General features: G+C 42.3%; 1 protein-coding gene across 3 annotated transcripts in view; it reads right to left on the minus strand.

Annotated features, from left to right (window-relative positions):
* KMO (kynurenine 3-monooxygenase) overlaps positions 1–19,404 on the minus strand; it is a 54,231-nt gene that overhangs the window by 30,715 nt on the left and 4,112 nt on the right. For all 3 annotated transcript variants that reach the window (XM_008532331.2, XM_008532332.2, XM_008532330.2), the window contains exons 2-4: positions 5,866–5,935; positions 5,489–5,586; positions 4,204–4,293 (exon numbers count right to left, since the gene is read on the minus strand). In XM_008532331.2, coding sequence (XP_008530553.1) covers positions 4,204–4,293; positions 5,489–5,586; positions 5,866–5,935 — 258 coding nt within the window. The remainder of the gene's footprint in view (positions 1–4,203; positions 4,294–5,488; positions 5,587–5,865; positions 5,936–19,404) is intronic.

A 19,404-nucleotide genomic window follows, 5' to 3' on the forward strand; every position in this document is an offset into this window, starting at 1 on the left:
GAATTGGCCTTTCTCAGCACATTCCACGTTAATCCAAGAGAAAGGTGAGGTGATTATTACGAGTCACTCTCAGTTTAGAAAAAGAAATAGTGTATCGGGGCAGCGCTGCCCTGCGCTCCTGTGAGGGCCTCCTACACCGCACTCCACTGGCCGTCGTCTGTGAGCAAGCCTGCCCTGTTTCTCCCTTCATGTTGACCTCACGTAATCGTGCGACCCGTTTCTTCCTCTGTAAAGCGAGATGATTGGATTCGATGAATCTCAGGTTGCTAATGGCTGTAAGATCCTGTTATGTGAACCTGCATTTACAAGTTTGCTCATCCAATACACACTTGCAGCTCGAAAATTTACATTTTGTTAGAAATCTGGTGTCACTCAACTTTCCTCCATAAACAGATCCTCATTTGATCGGGACAATGCTATTTCACTGCCAATTGAAGAATTATGCAACATGTCTGTCTTACAACTCTTTCTCTGTGAAGTCTTCTCTGAAAACTAACCTAAACTAAAACTAAAGCTTTCGTCCCTGGCTGAACCACACAGCTGAGCGCTCCTGCCATCACTCAGCTGAGTTCTTGTCACAGGGAACTCAATTACTGTCTGCCTTTACCAGGTTATAAGCTCCTCTCCCCACGGTCAGCAACTGGCCCAGGGCGTGACACCTAGGAGGACAATTGCTATTTATGGAAAAGATACATTTAGTACGCACAGCTTATACTTTACTGGCACTTGTAAATCTCACGAGCTTGTCTATTAAGCACTTGTCCATTAAGAAGAGGCGATTCTTGGGGCTGGCCCCGTGGCCGAGTGGTTAAGTTCACGCGCTCTGCTGCAGGCGGCCTAGTGTTTCGTCGGTTCGAATCCTGGGCGCGGACATGGCACTGCTCGTCAGACCACGCTGAGGCAGCGTCCCACATGCCACAACTAGAGGAACCCACAATGAAGAATACACAACTATGTACCGGGGGGCTTTGGGGAGAAAAAGGAAAAAATAAAATCTTTAAAAAAAAAAAAAAAAAAAAAAGAGGCGATTCTTTTCTTTCCTATAGCACCAAGCAATTTGGGGCTAATTAAACGGGACATACTAATTATCTGAAAAATTTTTCTGCCTACAGATGATCAGTGGACTTTCTTCCTCTTCTTTTCTCTGCCAGGCTCATGCATTCAAACTCTGTACCTATGTTTTTATAATGTCAAAATAAGCAGATTATTATTTCTAAAAAGTCATTAAACAGAAAATTTTGATCCTTCCCCACCACCTCTCCCCCAAAGCCCTTAGTTGTTGGAATGTTTTACTTTTCAGCCCCTTTTGTTTTTATTTTTAAAGATTGGCACCTGAGCTAACAACTATTGCCAATCTTCTTTTTTTTTCTTTCTGCTTTTTCTCCCCAAACCCCCCCAGCATATAGTTGTATATTTTAGTTGTGGGTCCTTCTAGTTGTAGTACTTGGGACGCCGCCTCAATGTGGCCTGATGAGTGGTGCCATGTCCTCACCCAGGATCCGAACCAGAGAAACCCTGGGCCGCCGTAGCGGAGTGCGCGAACTTAACCACTCGGCCACGGGGCCCCTTTTTAAACAAATTTTAATTGTGGTAAAATACACTTAGTATAAAATTTACCATTTTAACCGTTTTTAAATATACAGTTCAGTGGCAGTAAGTATATTTCCAATGTTGAGCTGCCATTGCCACCATCCATCCACAGAACTCTTCATTTTGTAAAACTGAAACTCTGTCCCCATTAAACAGCAACTCCCAGCCTCCATGTCCTCCAGCTCCTGACAACCACCCTTCTCCTTTCCACCTCTATGAATTTCACTACTCTAGGTGCCTCATCCGAGTGTAATTATACAGGATTTCTGCTTTAGTGACTGGCTTATTTCACTTAGTATGAAGTCCTCAAGGTTCATCCATGTTGTGGCCTGTGTCAGAATTCCCTTCCTTCTGAAGGCTGAGTAGTATTCCATTTTATGCTGTGTATGTATAGATATACTATACTTCTCCCGTGTGTCTCTTTTGTTCTCAGACTACTACCACACCCGCAACAGTTCTGACCCCGGATGTGTGGGGGTTTTCCCCCACCAAGCAATTCTCTACAACACCAGCTAGGGGTCCTACAATTCAACTCAATTCTGACACTATCTACCCAGAGATAGTGACAGATCCTACAGGTTAAGGGCTCAGTCCCACAAGACTGCCTCACTGCCACCACATCAGATGCCAGTTGCAAGTCCAGTTTGTCACCTATGCTTCTGACTGATCAGCTATAAACTGGACCCACTCTTCGCATTTGATTAATTTGCTAGAAGGGCTCACAGAAGTCAGGAAAACAGTTCACTTTTATCAGTTTATTATAAAGGCTATGATAAAAGGTACAGGTGAACATCGAGATGGAAGAGATGTATAGGGCAAGGCATGTGGGAAGGGGTGCGGAGATGCCGAGCTCTCTCCAGGGCACCTCTCTCCCAGCACCTGCACATGGTCACCAACCTGGAAGTTCTCTGAATCCCATACTTTTGGGATTTTTATGGAGACTTCCTCACAGAGGTGTGATTGATCATTAACTCCATTTCCAGGCCCTCTCTCCTCTCTGCAGAATGGGAGGTGGAGCTGAAACTCCCAAGCTTCTAATGATAGCTTGGTCTTTCTGGTGACCAGCCCCCATTCAGGAGCCCCTCAAGAGTCACCTCATTAGAACAAAACACACTGCTATCACCCAGGAAATTACAAAGGATTTAGGAACTCTGTGTTAGGAACCAGGGTCAAAGACCAAATTTCAGAACAAAAGATTCTCCTACTGCTCTTATCACTCAGGAAATTACAAGGGTTTTAGGAACTCTGTGCCAGGAACCAGGAGCAGAGACCAATATATTTATTTTATATTATCTCAAATATGTATATACCACATTTTGTTTATCCATTCATCCATCCATGGACACTTGGATAGCTTTCATCTTTTGCCTATTGTGAGTAATGCTGCTATGAACGTGGGTGTTCAAATATCTCTTTGAGACCCTGTTTTCAGTTCTTTTGGATATATGCTCAGAAGTGGAAATGCTGGATCACATGGTAATTCTATTTGTAAGCTTTTGACGAACCGCCACATTCTTTTCCACAGTGGCTGCATCATATTCCCACCAAAAGTGCACAAGGGTTCCGATTTCTCCACATCCTCTCCAACACGTTATTTTCTGTTTTTGTTTTTGTTTCTGATAGTAGCCATCCTTGTGGAAATGAGGCTCTTCAGCCGCTTTTATGGTCACAAGATCCACAAAGACCTTGTTCCCAGGAGCATATGGGATTTATCTCTTGTTACCCAAAGTGTGGTCCATGGACCAGCAGCGTGGACACCGCCTGGGTGTGTTAGGATGCAGAACCTCAGCCTCCACCCCAGCCCTTTAGAGTCAGACCGCATTTTGACAAGATACCAGGTGAGTCTGAGAAGCACTGTTCTGCCTGCAATGGAGCTCTGCGGAAGGTCAGAGACTCAGAAGCACGGGAACCTCACTTGGGTTCTGCACTTTATAAAATGAATCATTGTTGCACAAAGCATGCTGGAGTTTTTCTCTCATTGATAGATGTTTGGTACATGCATTCTCTCCCAAAGAAACAAACTTAGAAGGTGTAACCAGATAAAAGTACACACTGTGCCCAACTCTGCACATTACTACGTAAAAGATAAGAAGAAAAACACAAAACAGAATAGTGGATTTTCTTTTATAAACTCCACATCACCATCTGACCTCTTGTTTTAGGAATTATACAATACTGAAAGCATTTCTGATTCATTCTATAAGTTCTATTATAATTAAATTTGGGGCAAGAGAGTCCGGGAAGGCAACGACATCGGGTAACCCTTTAGAGTTGTACTCCCATGTTCTGCTTGACAATGAGTACATGGTACTCTTCTCTATGGAACTGAAAGGAGATGGGAAGGAAATGCGTGAGCAAGGCATAGAGGCAAAAGCAGCCTAAAATGATGGCAATAATCATGAACACTTATCCAGTGTTTATTAGCAACTCGACCCTATTTTAAGCATCTCCTATGAATTAATATGTTAACTAGTATACGTTCCTGAATTCCAGACTGAGGCAGGCAATGTCAAAGATAAGATTAGAGAGGAAAGGAGGCACTGACAAGCAAGTGCCAAGTTCCAGACGTCAGACTCCACTATAACCAATCCCATAGCTCCAGGGCAAACCTACCTGGGACTTTGTTCCATAGGGAATGGCAGACTTTTTTCCTGAAAGAGAGTGAATCATTCTTGCCCTCATGGGAACACCTCGGGATACAATCTGAAATAAACCAGAAAGATTGATTTCAACTTCTACATCATGGCATCATGCAAATAAGATAGATATTGACTTTAAAGTGTGATTTTTTCAAAAAATTTAAAAATAATGTAAAGGACATGAAAATACAGTATGGTGAAAACCTTATTAATGAAAATTGTGTTCCTGTAAATTTTAGTTTTTGCATTTTTTTAGTCTTTAGATTTGGGAATTGACTTAAAGTGTATCTGGTCTAAATCAAATATTACAACTGAGGAAAGTGGTTCACTGTCAGAGAGCTTAAGTGGTTTTCTCATGACCACAAAAGAGAGAGATGCATGAGGAGTAAAGTCAGGACTGCTGAAACCCAGTGCAAAGTGTTTCCCTCCACACACAGCTCCAGGAAAGCTGTGGAAATGCAGTGGCATGTACATTGACTTATATTCTCATTTCAAAGATACGTGGTCAGCAAAAGTACTCTCAAGAAAAATGTACTATTTCTGTTTACATTTCCAAGCTACATCATACACAGTGAGTTCAGCAACACTGAGCCCACATGAGGAAAATCTACTCCAGGCCCACAATCCTTATCCAAACTCTTGGGGCCCGTTGGTTTCACAATTCAGAAGTTTTCAAATTTTAGGTAGGTCGTGTAGTGCATATGTGGATATCACGTAGCACCCAGTGGAGTCTGGGGCACCATCCCATAACCAAACACAATATTTCTGTAGCAAAAGATATTCACACCACGTGAGATTTTCTTTAAAAGGTCATAAAAATCCATGCATCAGGTCAAGTTTGCTACTGATTGGGTGATGAAAAAGCTTTCTATTTCCAGGGCTTTTTGGAGTATGGAATTGTGGACGAGAGATTATGGACCCGTATAGTCAAAGCAACGGGGTCTGCCTGCCTCCTCTCATCCTGATGCCGGCCCGGATCACACGTTCTGTACGTAGAGCCCTACCGTCCTGTTGGGATCCCAGGGTCATCAAGTGGGCTTTCAGCACCTCCGCCCCACGTCATGTGCCATGCTCCCCCAGGGGCCTCAAGCGTCAAACATTCACCCTCTTGCCAAATTTAGAAGTTTGAAACCTTTGTAAAATGAATTTTCCTGCATAGGTTCTTGGCATTACACGGTGCCAGGATGAAATCAAGACCATGCAATTGTTGACAGACAGCAGGCATTACCTTCCATAAGGAAAATGCATTAACAAGGTACCTGGTCTTCTAGGCCAATGGCTTTCAAGGCTTGTCGTCCTCTGTAAGAAAGGGCCAAGTTAATGCTTCTTCCGCGCGCAAATTCAGCCACTCGGATATCTAAGACGTTGGAAGGAGAGTGCATGTTACACGTTGGTATATGTTAGGACACTATGAGCATGTAGCAACTGGTGCAATCAGGCCCAAATTAAAAGACCTTGTTAACTCTTTTAAAGAAAACATTAAGAGTAGTAAATTTGTATTAAATTAAATTTAGATAATTAAGGTTTTTAGAAAAATATAACAATTCCGCTTTTTTGAAAAAATTATTTTTAAAATCTAAAGAGAAAGAATTCAAAGAATGAGAAACACATCTCACCATTTTCAGTATCGTCTTACCTTCCCTAGCTTCATATACATCAACTTGGAAATTCCTCTTTGCAAGGAAGCATGCATTTAATGATCCAACCTAGGAATCAAAGCAAGTGTTTTCATATTTTTATCTGATTCTGCAATGTAGGGAATTTTTACTGGAAAAATGCTACATTGTATGTAGGTGTACTATTCCTAACCTCGGTTATCACCTTGACTCAGTCACTACTGGAAAGCACCATTTGCAAAAATAATGGGATTAACTCAAGATTAAGTGGTATAATTTTAGAGGTAGTTTGGGGTTTTTTCCTTGTTTTTCTTTTTTTTATGGTGAGATAAAACTTTCATACAGAAAGACCATAAAACATTTAGTTTATAGCATAATTAGAAGCAAATACTCGGATAACCACCACTAGGGTCAAAAAGTAGAGCACTGCCAACCTCCAGAACATTTGACCCCCACGTTGGGTCAAAAAGTAAAGATCCCCCTTGCCTCCTCCCCAATACAGTGCCCAACCTTTCACCTAGAGGTAAACGTCACTCTGACTTTCATGATAACCCATCCTTGCTTCTTTATAGTTTCCCCACTTAGGAATATATCCCTAAGGAATATAGTTTCATTTGGCCTGCTTTTGATCACATAATTAGAATCACCCTTGTGTATTTTTTTACATCTTGCTTCTTTAACTCAACACCATGCTTATGAGATTCATCCATATGTTTGCACGTAAACAGCAGGTCATCCATTCTCGTTACAGTATGATTCTTCATCATATGAAATCTTACAGATTACTTAGCTATTCTACTGTTGAAAGGCATTTGAGCTGTATCTGGTCTGAGAATATTATTTTTTTCCAGTTTTATTGATATAGAATTTACATATAATTTTGTAAAATTTAAGGAATATAACGTAATGATTTGATATATGTATGTATTGTGAAATGATGGTCTGGAAATATTATTAACAATATTGCAAAGAACATTTTTGTACATGTATCCTGGTATATATGTGTATGATTTTCTCTAGGGTTTTATACTTGGAAGTGGAATGCCTGGTTAAGGTGTACGTATCTTCACCTTTAGTATGCCAAACTGTTCCACAATTTTGTCTTAATGTGTTTTCCCACCAGCAGCTTCTGGGAGTTCATCTTTGTCAGCACTTGGTGTTCGCAAACTGTAAACACAATGGCTGGAGAGCAACATGGGAGGACTGTGGTTTTAATTTGCATATGACTGATTGCTGAACAGGTTGAACACTTTTCCTATGTTGATTGGATATTTGGATCTCCTCTTTTGTAAACTGCCTGTTTAAGTCTCTTGCCCGTTTTCTATTGGGTTGGCTGTCTCTTTTTCTATGGGTTGTTTGAGTTATTCATAGTCTGAGAGATCTTTCTGTCCAAAATAATTCTGGGTCCAAGAAAACATGAAAGAAGGGGATTAATTTAACCGTGAGGGATGTGGCAGACTGTATTTTTTAAAGATGGCCACGACAATCTTTCCCATTCTCTTCCACAATGTGACCTTGACACTCCTTCATCCAGAGATGGAGTTTATTTCTCCACTTCCTTGAATCCAGGAAGCCTTTGTCAATAAAACGCAGTAGAAGTGACACTTGAGCTGTTTCCAGGCATAGCCCTCAGCTAGCCAGCCTGGATCCTTCTGCTTCCTGCCTTTTCATGTAAGAAGAACAGCTATCTGGAGGCTGCCATGTGTGAGAAGCCCAAACCCTGTGGACAGGCTGTGCCATTGCTCCAGTCAAGAGACTCAGCTGAGCTCTTCACCCCCCCAGTAGCCAGCACCAGCTGTCAGCTATGCGAGCGCACCATCTTGGATGCCCAGCCTGGTCAAGCTTTCAGATATCTGCAGCCCCACCCCCATAACAGACCATCACCCACAGAACTGTGCCACACAGTAACAGAGGGTTGTTTTAGGCCATTAAGTTTGGGGTGGTTTGTTACCCAGCAATGGATAAACTGGAACAAAGGGATTGACAGAAACTTCATGGAGAAGATGACTCATGAGTTGAGCTCTGAAGGATGAGACTATTGTGACATGCAGAGAAGAAGCAAGTTGATAAAGAATACGAATCTCTTTGGAAATCTAAAAACAACTTTCAAGAGACGGAAAAATTGTTGGTTGAAAAATATGTATTGATTTCTAAGTATTACAAGATTCCTTGCTAGGCGTTAAGGTTGATCCAAAGATAATAAACAATGGCGGCCTTCAGGGAGTTCACAGTCTGGTCTGGATCTTCATTTTTTCTCAAATATTATTCATATATTTATTTAACACATATCTATGGATTTTTTTTTCTATGTGCTAGCTCTGTGCTAGGTGCTGGGGTACAACAGAGAGCAAGACACACTCACAGGGCCCCCTCCACGGTGCCCGTGTGGGCAGCCAGGCCCCAGAGGTGTGGGTTTGCCACCTTGGAGCATCTCAGGATGTTTAGGGGCCTTGTGTGGAGCTTAGAGGAATTTGGGGGGCCTTCACGGCTCCACTGCCCAGCCCACACACCTGGGAGCTTGCTGACCCCCTGGGAACGGCAGACTTCCTGCAGAGCAAGAGCCAGGCTTCCAGTGGCCTCACAGTGGGAGTGAGGGGTGCACCCCTCTCGAAGGAAAAACGTCCCTCAGGCCCCAGCGCTGGCTTGCATTTTTTTATTGTAATGTTGCTTAAGTATGTGCAAACTTGCAACTAGACATAAGCTTCTTATGTTTGTAGTTCTCACACAATTGTGAAGCTAAAACAGATGTCAGGTTAACTGTAACCAAAAAGGGGAAGATACACACAGACCTCTCCAGGAGATTACAATCCTTTATACCACAGGGTGAGAAACAGTATGATGGGAAGCACAGCTATGAGAGTGTCGGGGAAGGACCCTTAACGCACGGCAGGGTGTACAGTGAGATAGGATATGCCTTCTTGGAACAAAATGAAATCTAAGCTGAGCCTGAAAGAAGGAGTGGGAGTCAGCCAAACAAGGGTGCATGGGTCAGGGGCAAGAGGGTTCTAAGTAGAAGGAGCACATGATAAAGGTGAAAAATAACTACTAGAAAGAATGAAACAGAGACATCTGATTAAAGAAACAATAATGATAATGTACAATACCGATGAAGTGGTTTTTATGTGCTTTCACTGCTCTAACTCATTTAATCTTCACTGTGGCCCTATGTAATAGGTACCGTTATTATCCTGTTCAGGGAAGGAAATTGAAGCACAGAGAAGTTAAGTGGCTCCCCTAAGGTAACACAGCTGGTAAGTGCTGGAGTTGGTGTTGAGACTCAAATGTTTCAATCTGGTTCCTGAAAATGAGCTCTCAATCGATAAAACAGAAGTGTGGTTCAACGGCATTGAAGATAGAGTTGAGGATGGAGACAGTGAATTTATAGAGGCACCAGGATGTGAAGTTTATTACATCTTTTCTTGCAGCATCGAACAGCCTGGATTTCTATGGAGAGGAAGCTGATGGAATCAAGCAGAGTGGGATTTGGCCATATGGGCGGAATGGGAAGCAAAGGCATTGAAGAGATTTGTTGAATGAATGAATAGTCAGTAATAACTAAGTTGAAGAGGCTGGAAGGAAGACAGCGGCGGGCTGATGAACAGAAAGAAGTAGGAGGTTCCTGTGAAGAACAAATGTAGCAGAAACAACTGAATGAGAGAGCTAGAAAGTTAGGAGGTTTGTAATCAGAGTCCTAGGTCTGATGCTATTATCTGAGACGGGGCAGCCCCGTGGGATGACAAGGTCCAGATCCAGGATGAGGTCATGGGACTTGGAGGCTGAAGTACAGTGGAGGTGGAAGAGATTGGAAGCACGGAGTTCAAGGAAGTGAGGGGCTAGTCAGGGGGAGGGGCCAACAATGAGAACTTTGATAGGCACGCAGGGTGATGGCAGGGCTGGGGTATAGAAAAAAGACTGTAAGTGCCGAAGTCTTCGATACTGGAGGAAGTGGCCCAGAGGTTGATTGATGACAACAGTGAGGAGGACAGAAGGTGGTATAAGTAGGTGACACAGCCTCAGAGGGTTTGCACAAAACAATGGAGACTTACAGGGCTGGGACTTGCCGTGTGGAGTGGGATACCACGGTAGCCTCCAGTCTTAAGATACTTGAGCTGAGGGAGAAGGCTGCATGGCAGTTGTTGTCCTCAGGGCTCAGTGAAGGCCAGGCATTTGAGAGGGGATTCAACGAGTCAAGTGAAAACACGAAATTTTGCTTACTGAAGAACTGGGATCCAAAGGACCCTGTGGAGGGCTTTGGAAGGGAAGGTGGCAACGAGCAGCTGAGTTGGGAGAGATGAATCTCAGAGCGGGATGAGGATACATCTGGGAGAGGATGCTGGGCTGGAGGAGCTCTGAGATATGGGGGTTACGGAGAGGGCCTTGCACCTGGTCAGTGTTTAGGGGCCTGTGAGTCAGGCCAGGTGCAGGCACCAGGGGACCCCAGTCCTCTTCTACTATTTACTCCACATGAGTTTTTACTCCTTTGCCCCAAGGCACCTTAGCATCTCAGCGCGTATATATCCTGTTTGTAAATAATCCTGTTGTTCAAAGCTTGCATTACCTAACTTTCCTCTTATTACTCAATTTCTGTAGGCCACTGGTGGTTATTTTAAAAACTTGGTCCCTATTTAAACCATTAAGTGTGTGGAAAGTTTTCAAATTTATTTTTTGCGAAGCAGTTCACATATTTAATATTCTGGAAGGCCAACCAAAAAATCCATGGTCAATTGTTTCGTTAAAACAAATATGCCAGGGTAGGGGGGTGGGGAGTCAGGAAATAGGTGCAGCACAGAAGATTTTTAGAGCAGTGAAAATATTCTGTATGATACTAGAATGGTCGATACATGTTGTTATACATTTGTGCAAACCCGTAGAATGTACAACACCAAGAGCGAACCCTAATGTAAACTATGGACTCTGGGTGATGATGTGTCAATGTAGGATCATCGATTGTAACAAATGTACCACTCTCATGGGTGAGGTTGATAATGGGGCTAGGGGTATATGGGAAATCTGTGTATCTTCCCCTCAATTTTGCTGTGAAACTTAAACTGCTCTAAAAAAATAAACTCATAATAAACCAACCAACCAACCAACCACTTTGTCCTGTGGAGTCACTACTGAAATTGTGAGCACGTCAGTTGTTATCACGTGGTGTGTCTGAAGAGATCATTGCCAATTGCTTCCTTCTTAATCCCTAGTCTGAAGTGCCTCGTCTTCTATGGTACTCGTACCATCACTTTCTCACAGGGATGAAGCTGTCTCAGCTAACAGTGTCCCTGGGTACCTGGCAGAGACAACTGGGCCTTGACATCTTTTTCACACTTTCTTCGCTCTCTTCCAGCAGGACCCTGGCCTCTTCGAGGTGTCACTAGTGTCAGCTCCTTTGATTTCGCCAGAGGTGACTTCCTTCTGTTAAACATCTTCTTAAATCTCTTTCCTCTTTCCTCACTTTCTTCCAACGTATTAAAAGTTGTGCGTCTATCTTCCTTTCACTTATGTGTGACAGAATATCTAGTAAGGGTTGTGGAAGTGACAAGTTTGTATCAAGGAAAGGAAAAACTAAGCTTCCAGTGAAGTTCATGCAATAAAATACATTTCTTCCAAAGACTGAATTGCTCTATAGCATTTAGAAGAGAAAAAACAGGAAGGGGTTAAAGGTTAAATAGAGTAAGTTTCACTGCAGGGAAAGGGAAAGGTTTGGGAAACTCCTCTTTCTCTCATAGTGTTATAATCACAACTGCTTCTTTCATGGTGGTGGAAAGCGCCATGGGGGTTGGATCTTGACCGACCGGGTCTCCAACAGGTCAGGGAAGCTGGAACGACGCTGGAGGAAGTCACTCAGAAATGGGCCTTTCATATTGGGAGAACGGGCTAGGTAGAAAGACAAGTAGGACACACAAGCTGCGATCTAAACCACAAATCATCAGAGAAAACCTGACGGCAGGAAATGATCTAAGAGTAGAGAGACTGGGATTCAGAAGCAAGAAATCCATTCATCCACTTCCTGGGAAGTTGGCTATGGGGGAGTAAAGGAGCCATAACAAACAAGGGTCTGAGTGACGGTGTTCAGAACGGGCTCCATTCCCAGCCAATGGTGGGCCAGTGGTCTACTTTCACGGGTTTGTTATTTTCCTTTTCTTTGACTAAAATTGATTCCAGGCTCTGAGGAGAGGAGGCTGACTTGGGTGGAGATTCTGTTTCAGGCCTTTCTAAGCTTGGCAGGTGTTGATCCCTACCTGTCCAGCACTTGTGTGTTTGCCAATCGAGTGTGTGTAAACGGTTCCTCACAGGGGAGGAGACAAGAAGGATTCTCAGGTGGATGGACACAACAGAATTAAGTACAATCTTGGTTCATGAAAATATCAAGTGCTAGAGAGGATGAAGGCAAACAGGATCTCCCATGCTTGCAATATCTTGTCAAATTGAATGTTCATTTACATATTTGACCAACCTCTTCAAGGCCAACAGATACACCAGAAGACATGTGCCAGAATGTTCAGAGCAGTACTTTTCATAACTAAAACAGATAAACAAAAATACTGGAAACAGCCCAAATAGCCTTCACAGAGGAATGGACAAATAAATTATGGTATATTCACACAATGCAATGCAACAATATGACTATATTAGTAATACTATAAGTGAAAAGAATAAATCCCAGATGATTTCATAGTGCATGATACTCATAAAATGAAGACAACTAAAACTCAATTATGTAGATACATAACTTTAGGAGTGTGTATGTATTACTTACGTGTGTATAGATATGATAAATATATATCATATATACAGAAAACATTTATATGTGTATATACAGCAAAGGAAGGATAAACACAAGATTTGGGGCAATGCTTGATCAGATTGGGGAGAAGGCCAGAGGTTGATATGAGTCATTGGCAATGTATTAATTCTGGTGTCGAGTGGTGAGTTCAAAGATACAGCTGCTGCTTATTATTATTAATAAACAAACAAGCCAAAAGGTAAATAAAAATGACTTCTCCAAGCCCAGTCATAGTGATGTGTCCTGAAACAAAGATTATGATAATTCCAATTCTGGTAACTGAAGTTCAAATAAACTAAAAGAAAAATGCATATTGGTAGACGTTACAGAAGTTGAGCTAGAAGGACTAGTAATGGGGCTCATAAACTACTTTTAGACTCAAACTTTATTTCCCCTTCTCATTTCTGTAAAATGTGCTTAATCGGGAATAACTGTCAGTGCCTTCTGTAGCTGTTAGGCGGGCAAAAAGGCTACTAGAGGGAAAGATATAAATGGAAAGGAAGACGTGTGTACTCCATTCTGAGCCCACCACAAACTCTCGGTTGAGACACAGCTGGTTCCTGAGCGCGAATAGAGAGGAGAGTGGGGCTCGGGGAGAAGACATGGGGCAGGTGAGGCAGCTGGGAGCCGTCAACAGTTTGAGTGCTGCTGGCTCTTGGAGTTAAGCCTTGGAGAACAGGACGGTTCTGTTAAGGACATGGACAATTATGAAAAGTCTTTCCTTATCTTTGTCTCGAAGCATGGAAAGTCCACAAGAGTGCTATTCTGATTGTAATTTGTAAATTAAATGTTTTATTAACAACTGGTCTAGCCCATTTGTGCGTAAGCAGAGCCCGGAGGAGACTCCTTGATTACGTAATGATGGGTTTACCCAGTTTATTGTTCCGTTTCCCCACCGTCTTTTTGTCCCCTTTTACTTCCTCTTTTCAGTCATGTGCTTTGACCCCACCCTGGCCCTTCATGTTGATGCCTAAGTTACCAATTAAAAAGGTCATTTGAGAATCTCTGTTATGCAAACACTGTGGTATACTTCTCAGGTGTTGAGTGGGTGTGATTTTATGGAATAGGATTAACTAAATTTCTGGTAATTCCCGTGTGACCTCTCCAGAAACGATTGTTCAGGTGTCCAATGATCATGAGGAAACCATACCTTTTGATTTATAAATGCTGACCCTGAGAAGAAGGGGCATGATGGTTATAAAAATTTCATGCATTTTATGCCTCTTTGTTTTAACGTTTGAAATTAATCTGATAATGTTAAGCGTGTGTCAACTACTTTTGACTTAAGGAAGCAGATAAAACTCTCCCTCAGAATCATAGGCGTATCTGAGTTTGTCACCAAAAACAAATTTTTTTTTTTCTGCTGAGGAAGATTAGTCCTGAGCTAACATTTGTGCCAATCTTCCTCTACTTTATATGTGGGTTGCTGGCACAGTGTGGCTGATGAGTAGTGTAGGTCCACGCCCGGGATCCAAATCCACGAACCCGGACTGCTAAAGCATTCGAACATAACCACCAAACACTCTTTTCAAAAGCCTATTTGTATCTCCTACTCATGGAACTAGAGTTTGGTGTCTCAAGACTTTGATCTTTGAGCATATCAATGTGATGAGAAGAACCAGATTGTTAACTGCACTTACTATGAAATAAGCACATAAAAATGTCTTCCTACTTTGTAACTATTACATCTGCTAGAATTGCATCCTTTATGCCAAATATTGTTTTATTATTTGATCCTTACCCTGACTCTCTGACCTGTATCATCTGAATTTGGCCTCTAAGAACAAGCAGTAGTCTTGATATTCCCTCCTTTGATGACGATGAGGTGAACACCTCATACACACTTTCACTTTCGTGGGGGCTCTTAGACAAGCTTGTTCATGACTTTTTCCCCAACCTAGATCCTTTTCCTGAGCACCAGCTCCGGCTAATGAACCTCTCTACCCCGGTGCCTTAGAGGCGTCACCATCTCAGCATACCTCAGATTCAGCTACTTCCCATCCCTGAACCTTCAGAATATTCTCTTCCTGCTGTATTCCGTATCTCAGGGAATGTCAACTCTGCCCGCTAGTTCACCCAACCAGGATACCTCGGAGAACATTTAAAGCCCCTCTCTACCTACCAATAAACATTTGTTTAGGCAAAAAGTCCCACTGATGGCTCCTTTTGAATCTCTCTCAAAATAGATCTCCTACCGATACCCTCCCGGCTCCCTACACGGGGCGGGGCCCTCATTACCCTCAGCTGGGCCACTGAAAGTTTGCCTAGAACCCTCCGCCCCAGTCTCTACTCCTCACAGAGCTGGATAGCCGCTAAACCAGAAATTGGATGATGCTTTTTCTGTCTTAAAATCCTTTCTTAGCTCCTCCTAAGTCTTCAGAAAAAGTTCCAAATTTTTGACATGACATAAAAGACTCTTACATGTGACTCCAGTTTCTCTCTAGCTTATTTTTTGCTATTCCCACGCACTATCTGTAAGAGGCATACCAAAGTTACTGTATATTTCCTGAAAATACCATGCATTTTTATACTTAGATGCTTTTGAATATAACGTTCCCTTTGACCGAAACATTCTTTCCTGCTTTAAATGTCTGGAAAAAGCTTAGCCTTCCTTTAAGACTCATGTCTTCAGCGCACTTCTTCCTGGATACCTCTCCTCCTCTGAAAGGCTTATTCATCTTTTCTTCTATAATTCCACTGATGTCTATATGTATAAGTATTTTAACTGTCTCTCGCAATAAATTGAATTATTTATTTGCATTCCTTTCTGACTTCCTCATCAGACTGTGACTGCCCAGGGAATAATGATATTTATATGGCTTGTATTTTATCAATCTTTCTATTTCAGATACTTAGTAAGAGCTCCATGTTTTTTTTTTTTTTTTTTTAAAGATTTTATTTTTTCCTTTTTCTCCCCAAAGCCCCCCGGTACATAGTTGTGTATTCTTCGTTGTGGGTTCTTCTAGTTGTGGCATGTGGGACGCTGCCTCAGCGTGGTCTGACGAGCAGTGCCATGTCCGCGCCCAGGATTCGAACTAACGGAACACTGGGCCGCCTGCAGCGGAGTGCGCGAACTTAACCACTCGGCCACGGGGCCAGCCCCAAGAGCTCCATGTTTTTTAATAAAAAATTAGAAAATACATGATAACGTGATAAAGAGGAAGGAAAAAAGTAATCTCTCACAATTTAACCAGCAGGGAGAACCAGTGTTAACATTTTCTATGCATATAAAACACATGGCATTTCTTTTGAAAACGTTAGCAGGCTGTGCATTTTATGATTTCCTTTAAAAAATGAATAGTATATTGTGAATATAATTCTATGTCAGAAAATATTTTAAATCAAAAGATTTAGTAATTGCATTACATTTTGTTGTCTGCAATGCCCTTATATTTGGACATTCAAATTATTTTACTTTTTAGGATTATAAATTATATATATATATAAATTATATATTATCAAATTATATAATATAATTATCTATTAATATTATAAATTAGATATTGTAAATTAAATATATATATTTTAGGATTATAAATTACATATATATTTATACACATATAAATTATAAAGTATGCCATACACTCCTTTCTTTTGATTAAATCCCAGTAATGAAACACTCACCGAAGGGCAAGTTTTAGTAAAAGGAGCAAAACCTGCAGAAACTTCTGAGATCCCCACCCTCTTGTCTACCTGCCACCTTGGCCTTAGTGTCAGGAAGAATGGGGTAAAATAAGAGGATAGTGAGAAAGGAGACGGAAAAGAGAAAAGAGAAAGCAGAGTCTGAAACGACCTGGGGAGAGGATGGTGACAGCGTGGGGTGTAGGAGGAGGCAGCCTGATCTTCGCTGGTTTTGTTTTTGGAATAGCTGCAGAGTGCGTGAAAGAGACTGAGAGTGCGTGGGGCAAGATTATTTTCAGAAGGTTTCGTTGCAGGTTTTGAATACAGTTCAGATTTGGTGTTTTTGAGAAACCACATTGAAGATTCTAATTGGTTTTAATCTCTCTCGGGTAGAAGGACAATTGTTTCTCTAAAGTCGATGCCTAGCCGAGGCTGACTTCGACAGAGAGAGAGCTGAAGCAGCTTTCTTCAATCTGCCCAGATTTTTAAGACTATTAATATATATATTTTCAAATTGGCTTCCGGAAAAAGGTACCAACTTAGATTATCATCAGCAGTGTAGGAGTGTGTTCTTTTCTCTTTGAGTGTACAGCTAGATAAACAGGTGGGTGGATGGATGTGTACGGACAAATAGAAAAACAGTTTGAGTATTTTGGGACAAATGAGAAGGAAAGAAAAACACAATCTTTGCAGGCAGTTCACAGAGCTTCGAGCTGTCTAAAGTTGCAGGCTCCATCCCAGATCCTGCTCCCCAGGTAGCAAATGAAGTCAGCTCTGAGGGATGAGTTCTCCGTGTCGTGTAGTGAGAGCAGGATTCATGAGGCTTTAGAAGTCCACCAGGGTAGCAAAAAAAGGTGTGAAATGTTAGTCAAGCATGATAGAAAAATATAGGTACAGAAGCGAGGCAGCTGAAAGGAAGCTTATTTGATGAGAAGAATTGGGGCACAAACAAACCGTAAAAGAGACTACGGAAAGCTAACACAGTGAGGTCACAACTTGCCCCCGGCCATTAAGCAAATTCAGGGTGACTTCTACAGCCACGATGAAATCACTCCACTTCTGTTTGTAGAAGGGACTAGATATTGGGGCAGAAATGAGGGGTTTTCATACATAAATTTCAATAGCTGGGGAGTAGAAAACAACAGTGGAGTGAATAGAGTTTTGTTTAATTTAATAGTAATAAAATAAGAATAAAGGTAAGCAATAGTAAATAAGTCCTTTATGTGGTTTACTTATTAATATTTGCATAAAATGAAAAGCATACATTTGAACCAAGTTATATCTAGACCTTGACTCAAGATTGTCAAACATTTGATTGTTTATATGTGTCTAGGATATTGACTTTGGAGAAAGTGAAAATTCTGAGTGACATTTGATTTCTACTTTTATAAAGACTAGATTGAGGGGGCTGGCCCCGTGGCCGAGTGGTTAAGTTCGCGCACTCCGCAGCAGGCGGCCCAGTATTTCGTTAGTTCGAATCCTGGGCGCTGACATGGCACTGCTCATCAGACCACGCTGAGGCAGCGTCCCACATGCCACAACTAGAAGAACCCACAACGAAGAATACACAACTATGTACCGGGGGGCTTTGGGGAGAAAAAGGAAAAAATAAAATCTTTAAAAAAATAAAAAAATAAAAAAAAAATAAAGACTAGATTGAGAACAAAGTCAGAGATCTGCGAATGAGGAAGTGTGAAAAAGCAGCAGCAGAGTTTCAGAGTTAAAAGACATAGCGACCTAGATTTAGCCCAAGATGAAGAAAGCGAGAGGCAGGGAGAGGAAGATTTCCTGAGCCTCTAGCTGACGGCAGACGCTCCGACGCGAGGGCTCCTCACCGTCTAGAGCTGACTCTGTGCCACTAAGCTGAGTGCAGTGAGTGGCAAAGTGCAAAGAGCCTAAGGAGACAGGGCAGGGACACCATCTAGGGCCACTTTGACATCAAGACCATTTCGAGCTTATAAATCCCTGGCAGAATCTAACATCACAGCTGTGAGATGCAGGCTCACAAAGGCCAGGTCGAGCTGCTTCGAAGGCAGTTTCATCAGCAGAGGCCACTAACTTGACTTGAATACCAGGGGTAGGGCACCATTATGGACAGCAAGTCAGAAAACGCACGAGTCTCCTCACCCTGATGGTTTGCAAGCTTTTACCGTCTAATCACCTATTAATGGAGAATTTTGCTTGGTCAAACGTAGGGAGAATGGATCACAAAACACTGGTTAGTGGAGCTGCTTGTCAGCGGGGGAGACAGAAGAAATGCTTCGATGACACCCTAAATGCATCTTCAGGGCGTGTGCTAGATCAGAGCAGCAGCAGGAGGCAGCTAGGCCTGCAATCCTTCCTAATCGTTTCAGCCAGAGCTCTAGGCTTCAACCAAAAAATGGGGGCTTAAGTAGCTCTAACTGTCGCGGAAAGAGTGCCCCTTGGCTCTGATCATTTCCGTCCTATCTGTAAACACTGAAAAGAGTCTTCAGAAGCAGAATTTCTGAATACCGAGGACCTGACTATGTCCTTAAGGATCCATGTACAGGTTAGACAGCCTTTTGTCTGACTTCTCTGGCTGGTCGCTTTGTAAAGAAAAGAAGCGTGTCATGTAACACAAAGGGAGGTGGCTTATGTTGGTGGCAGTTTTTTCCCCTAGGTTAATTTGTTAGAATTGGAAAGCTACGCCTGTAGAAATCCTTCCAGCCTGAAAAGTAAAGATCGTTTTTCAAATCCTGTTTCAAGTTAGTCCTTCAAAAGATTACATTCACTATGACACCATTCTAGTGAAAAACATTGTCTTTCTTTTAATTGTCTGTAACTTCTAAGAGCATGATTCCATCGACTTTGTTTCTGAAAGCAAACTCAAGTACATAAACTGTTTTAGTGTGTTTGAGAGCAGAAGGCGCTGGGTAACCTTTATAAAAAAGAAGGGAGCAGGACCCAGAGATAAAACCATCTTTAGACTCATGAAGTTAAAAATCTTCTATGGGCAATAAACTACGCTTGTCAACTTTAATAGGATGCAGCCTGTCATAAAGGCAAACAAAACTGTGTGGGCGTTTTCCGGGGGGAGAGGTCTTCCCAGGTGGATCCTCCAGCTTCTAGGAGGGGATCCCAGTGGTGGCGGGTGGCGGGGCGGGGGGTGGGGGGGGGGGGCGGTATCTGGGAATAG

The sequence above is a fragment of the Equus przewalskii genome, chromosome 31, assembly GCF_037783145.1.
Source record: "Equus przewalskii isolate Varuska chromosome 31, EquPr2, whole genome shotgun sequence".
Taxonomy (NCBI): Eukaryota; Metazoa; Chordata; class Mammalia; order Perissodactyla; family Equidae; genus Equus; species Equus przewalskii.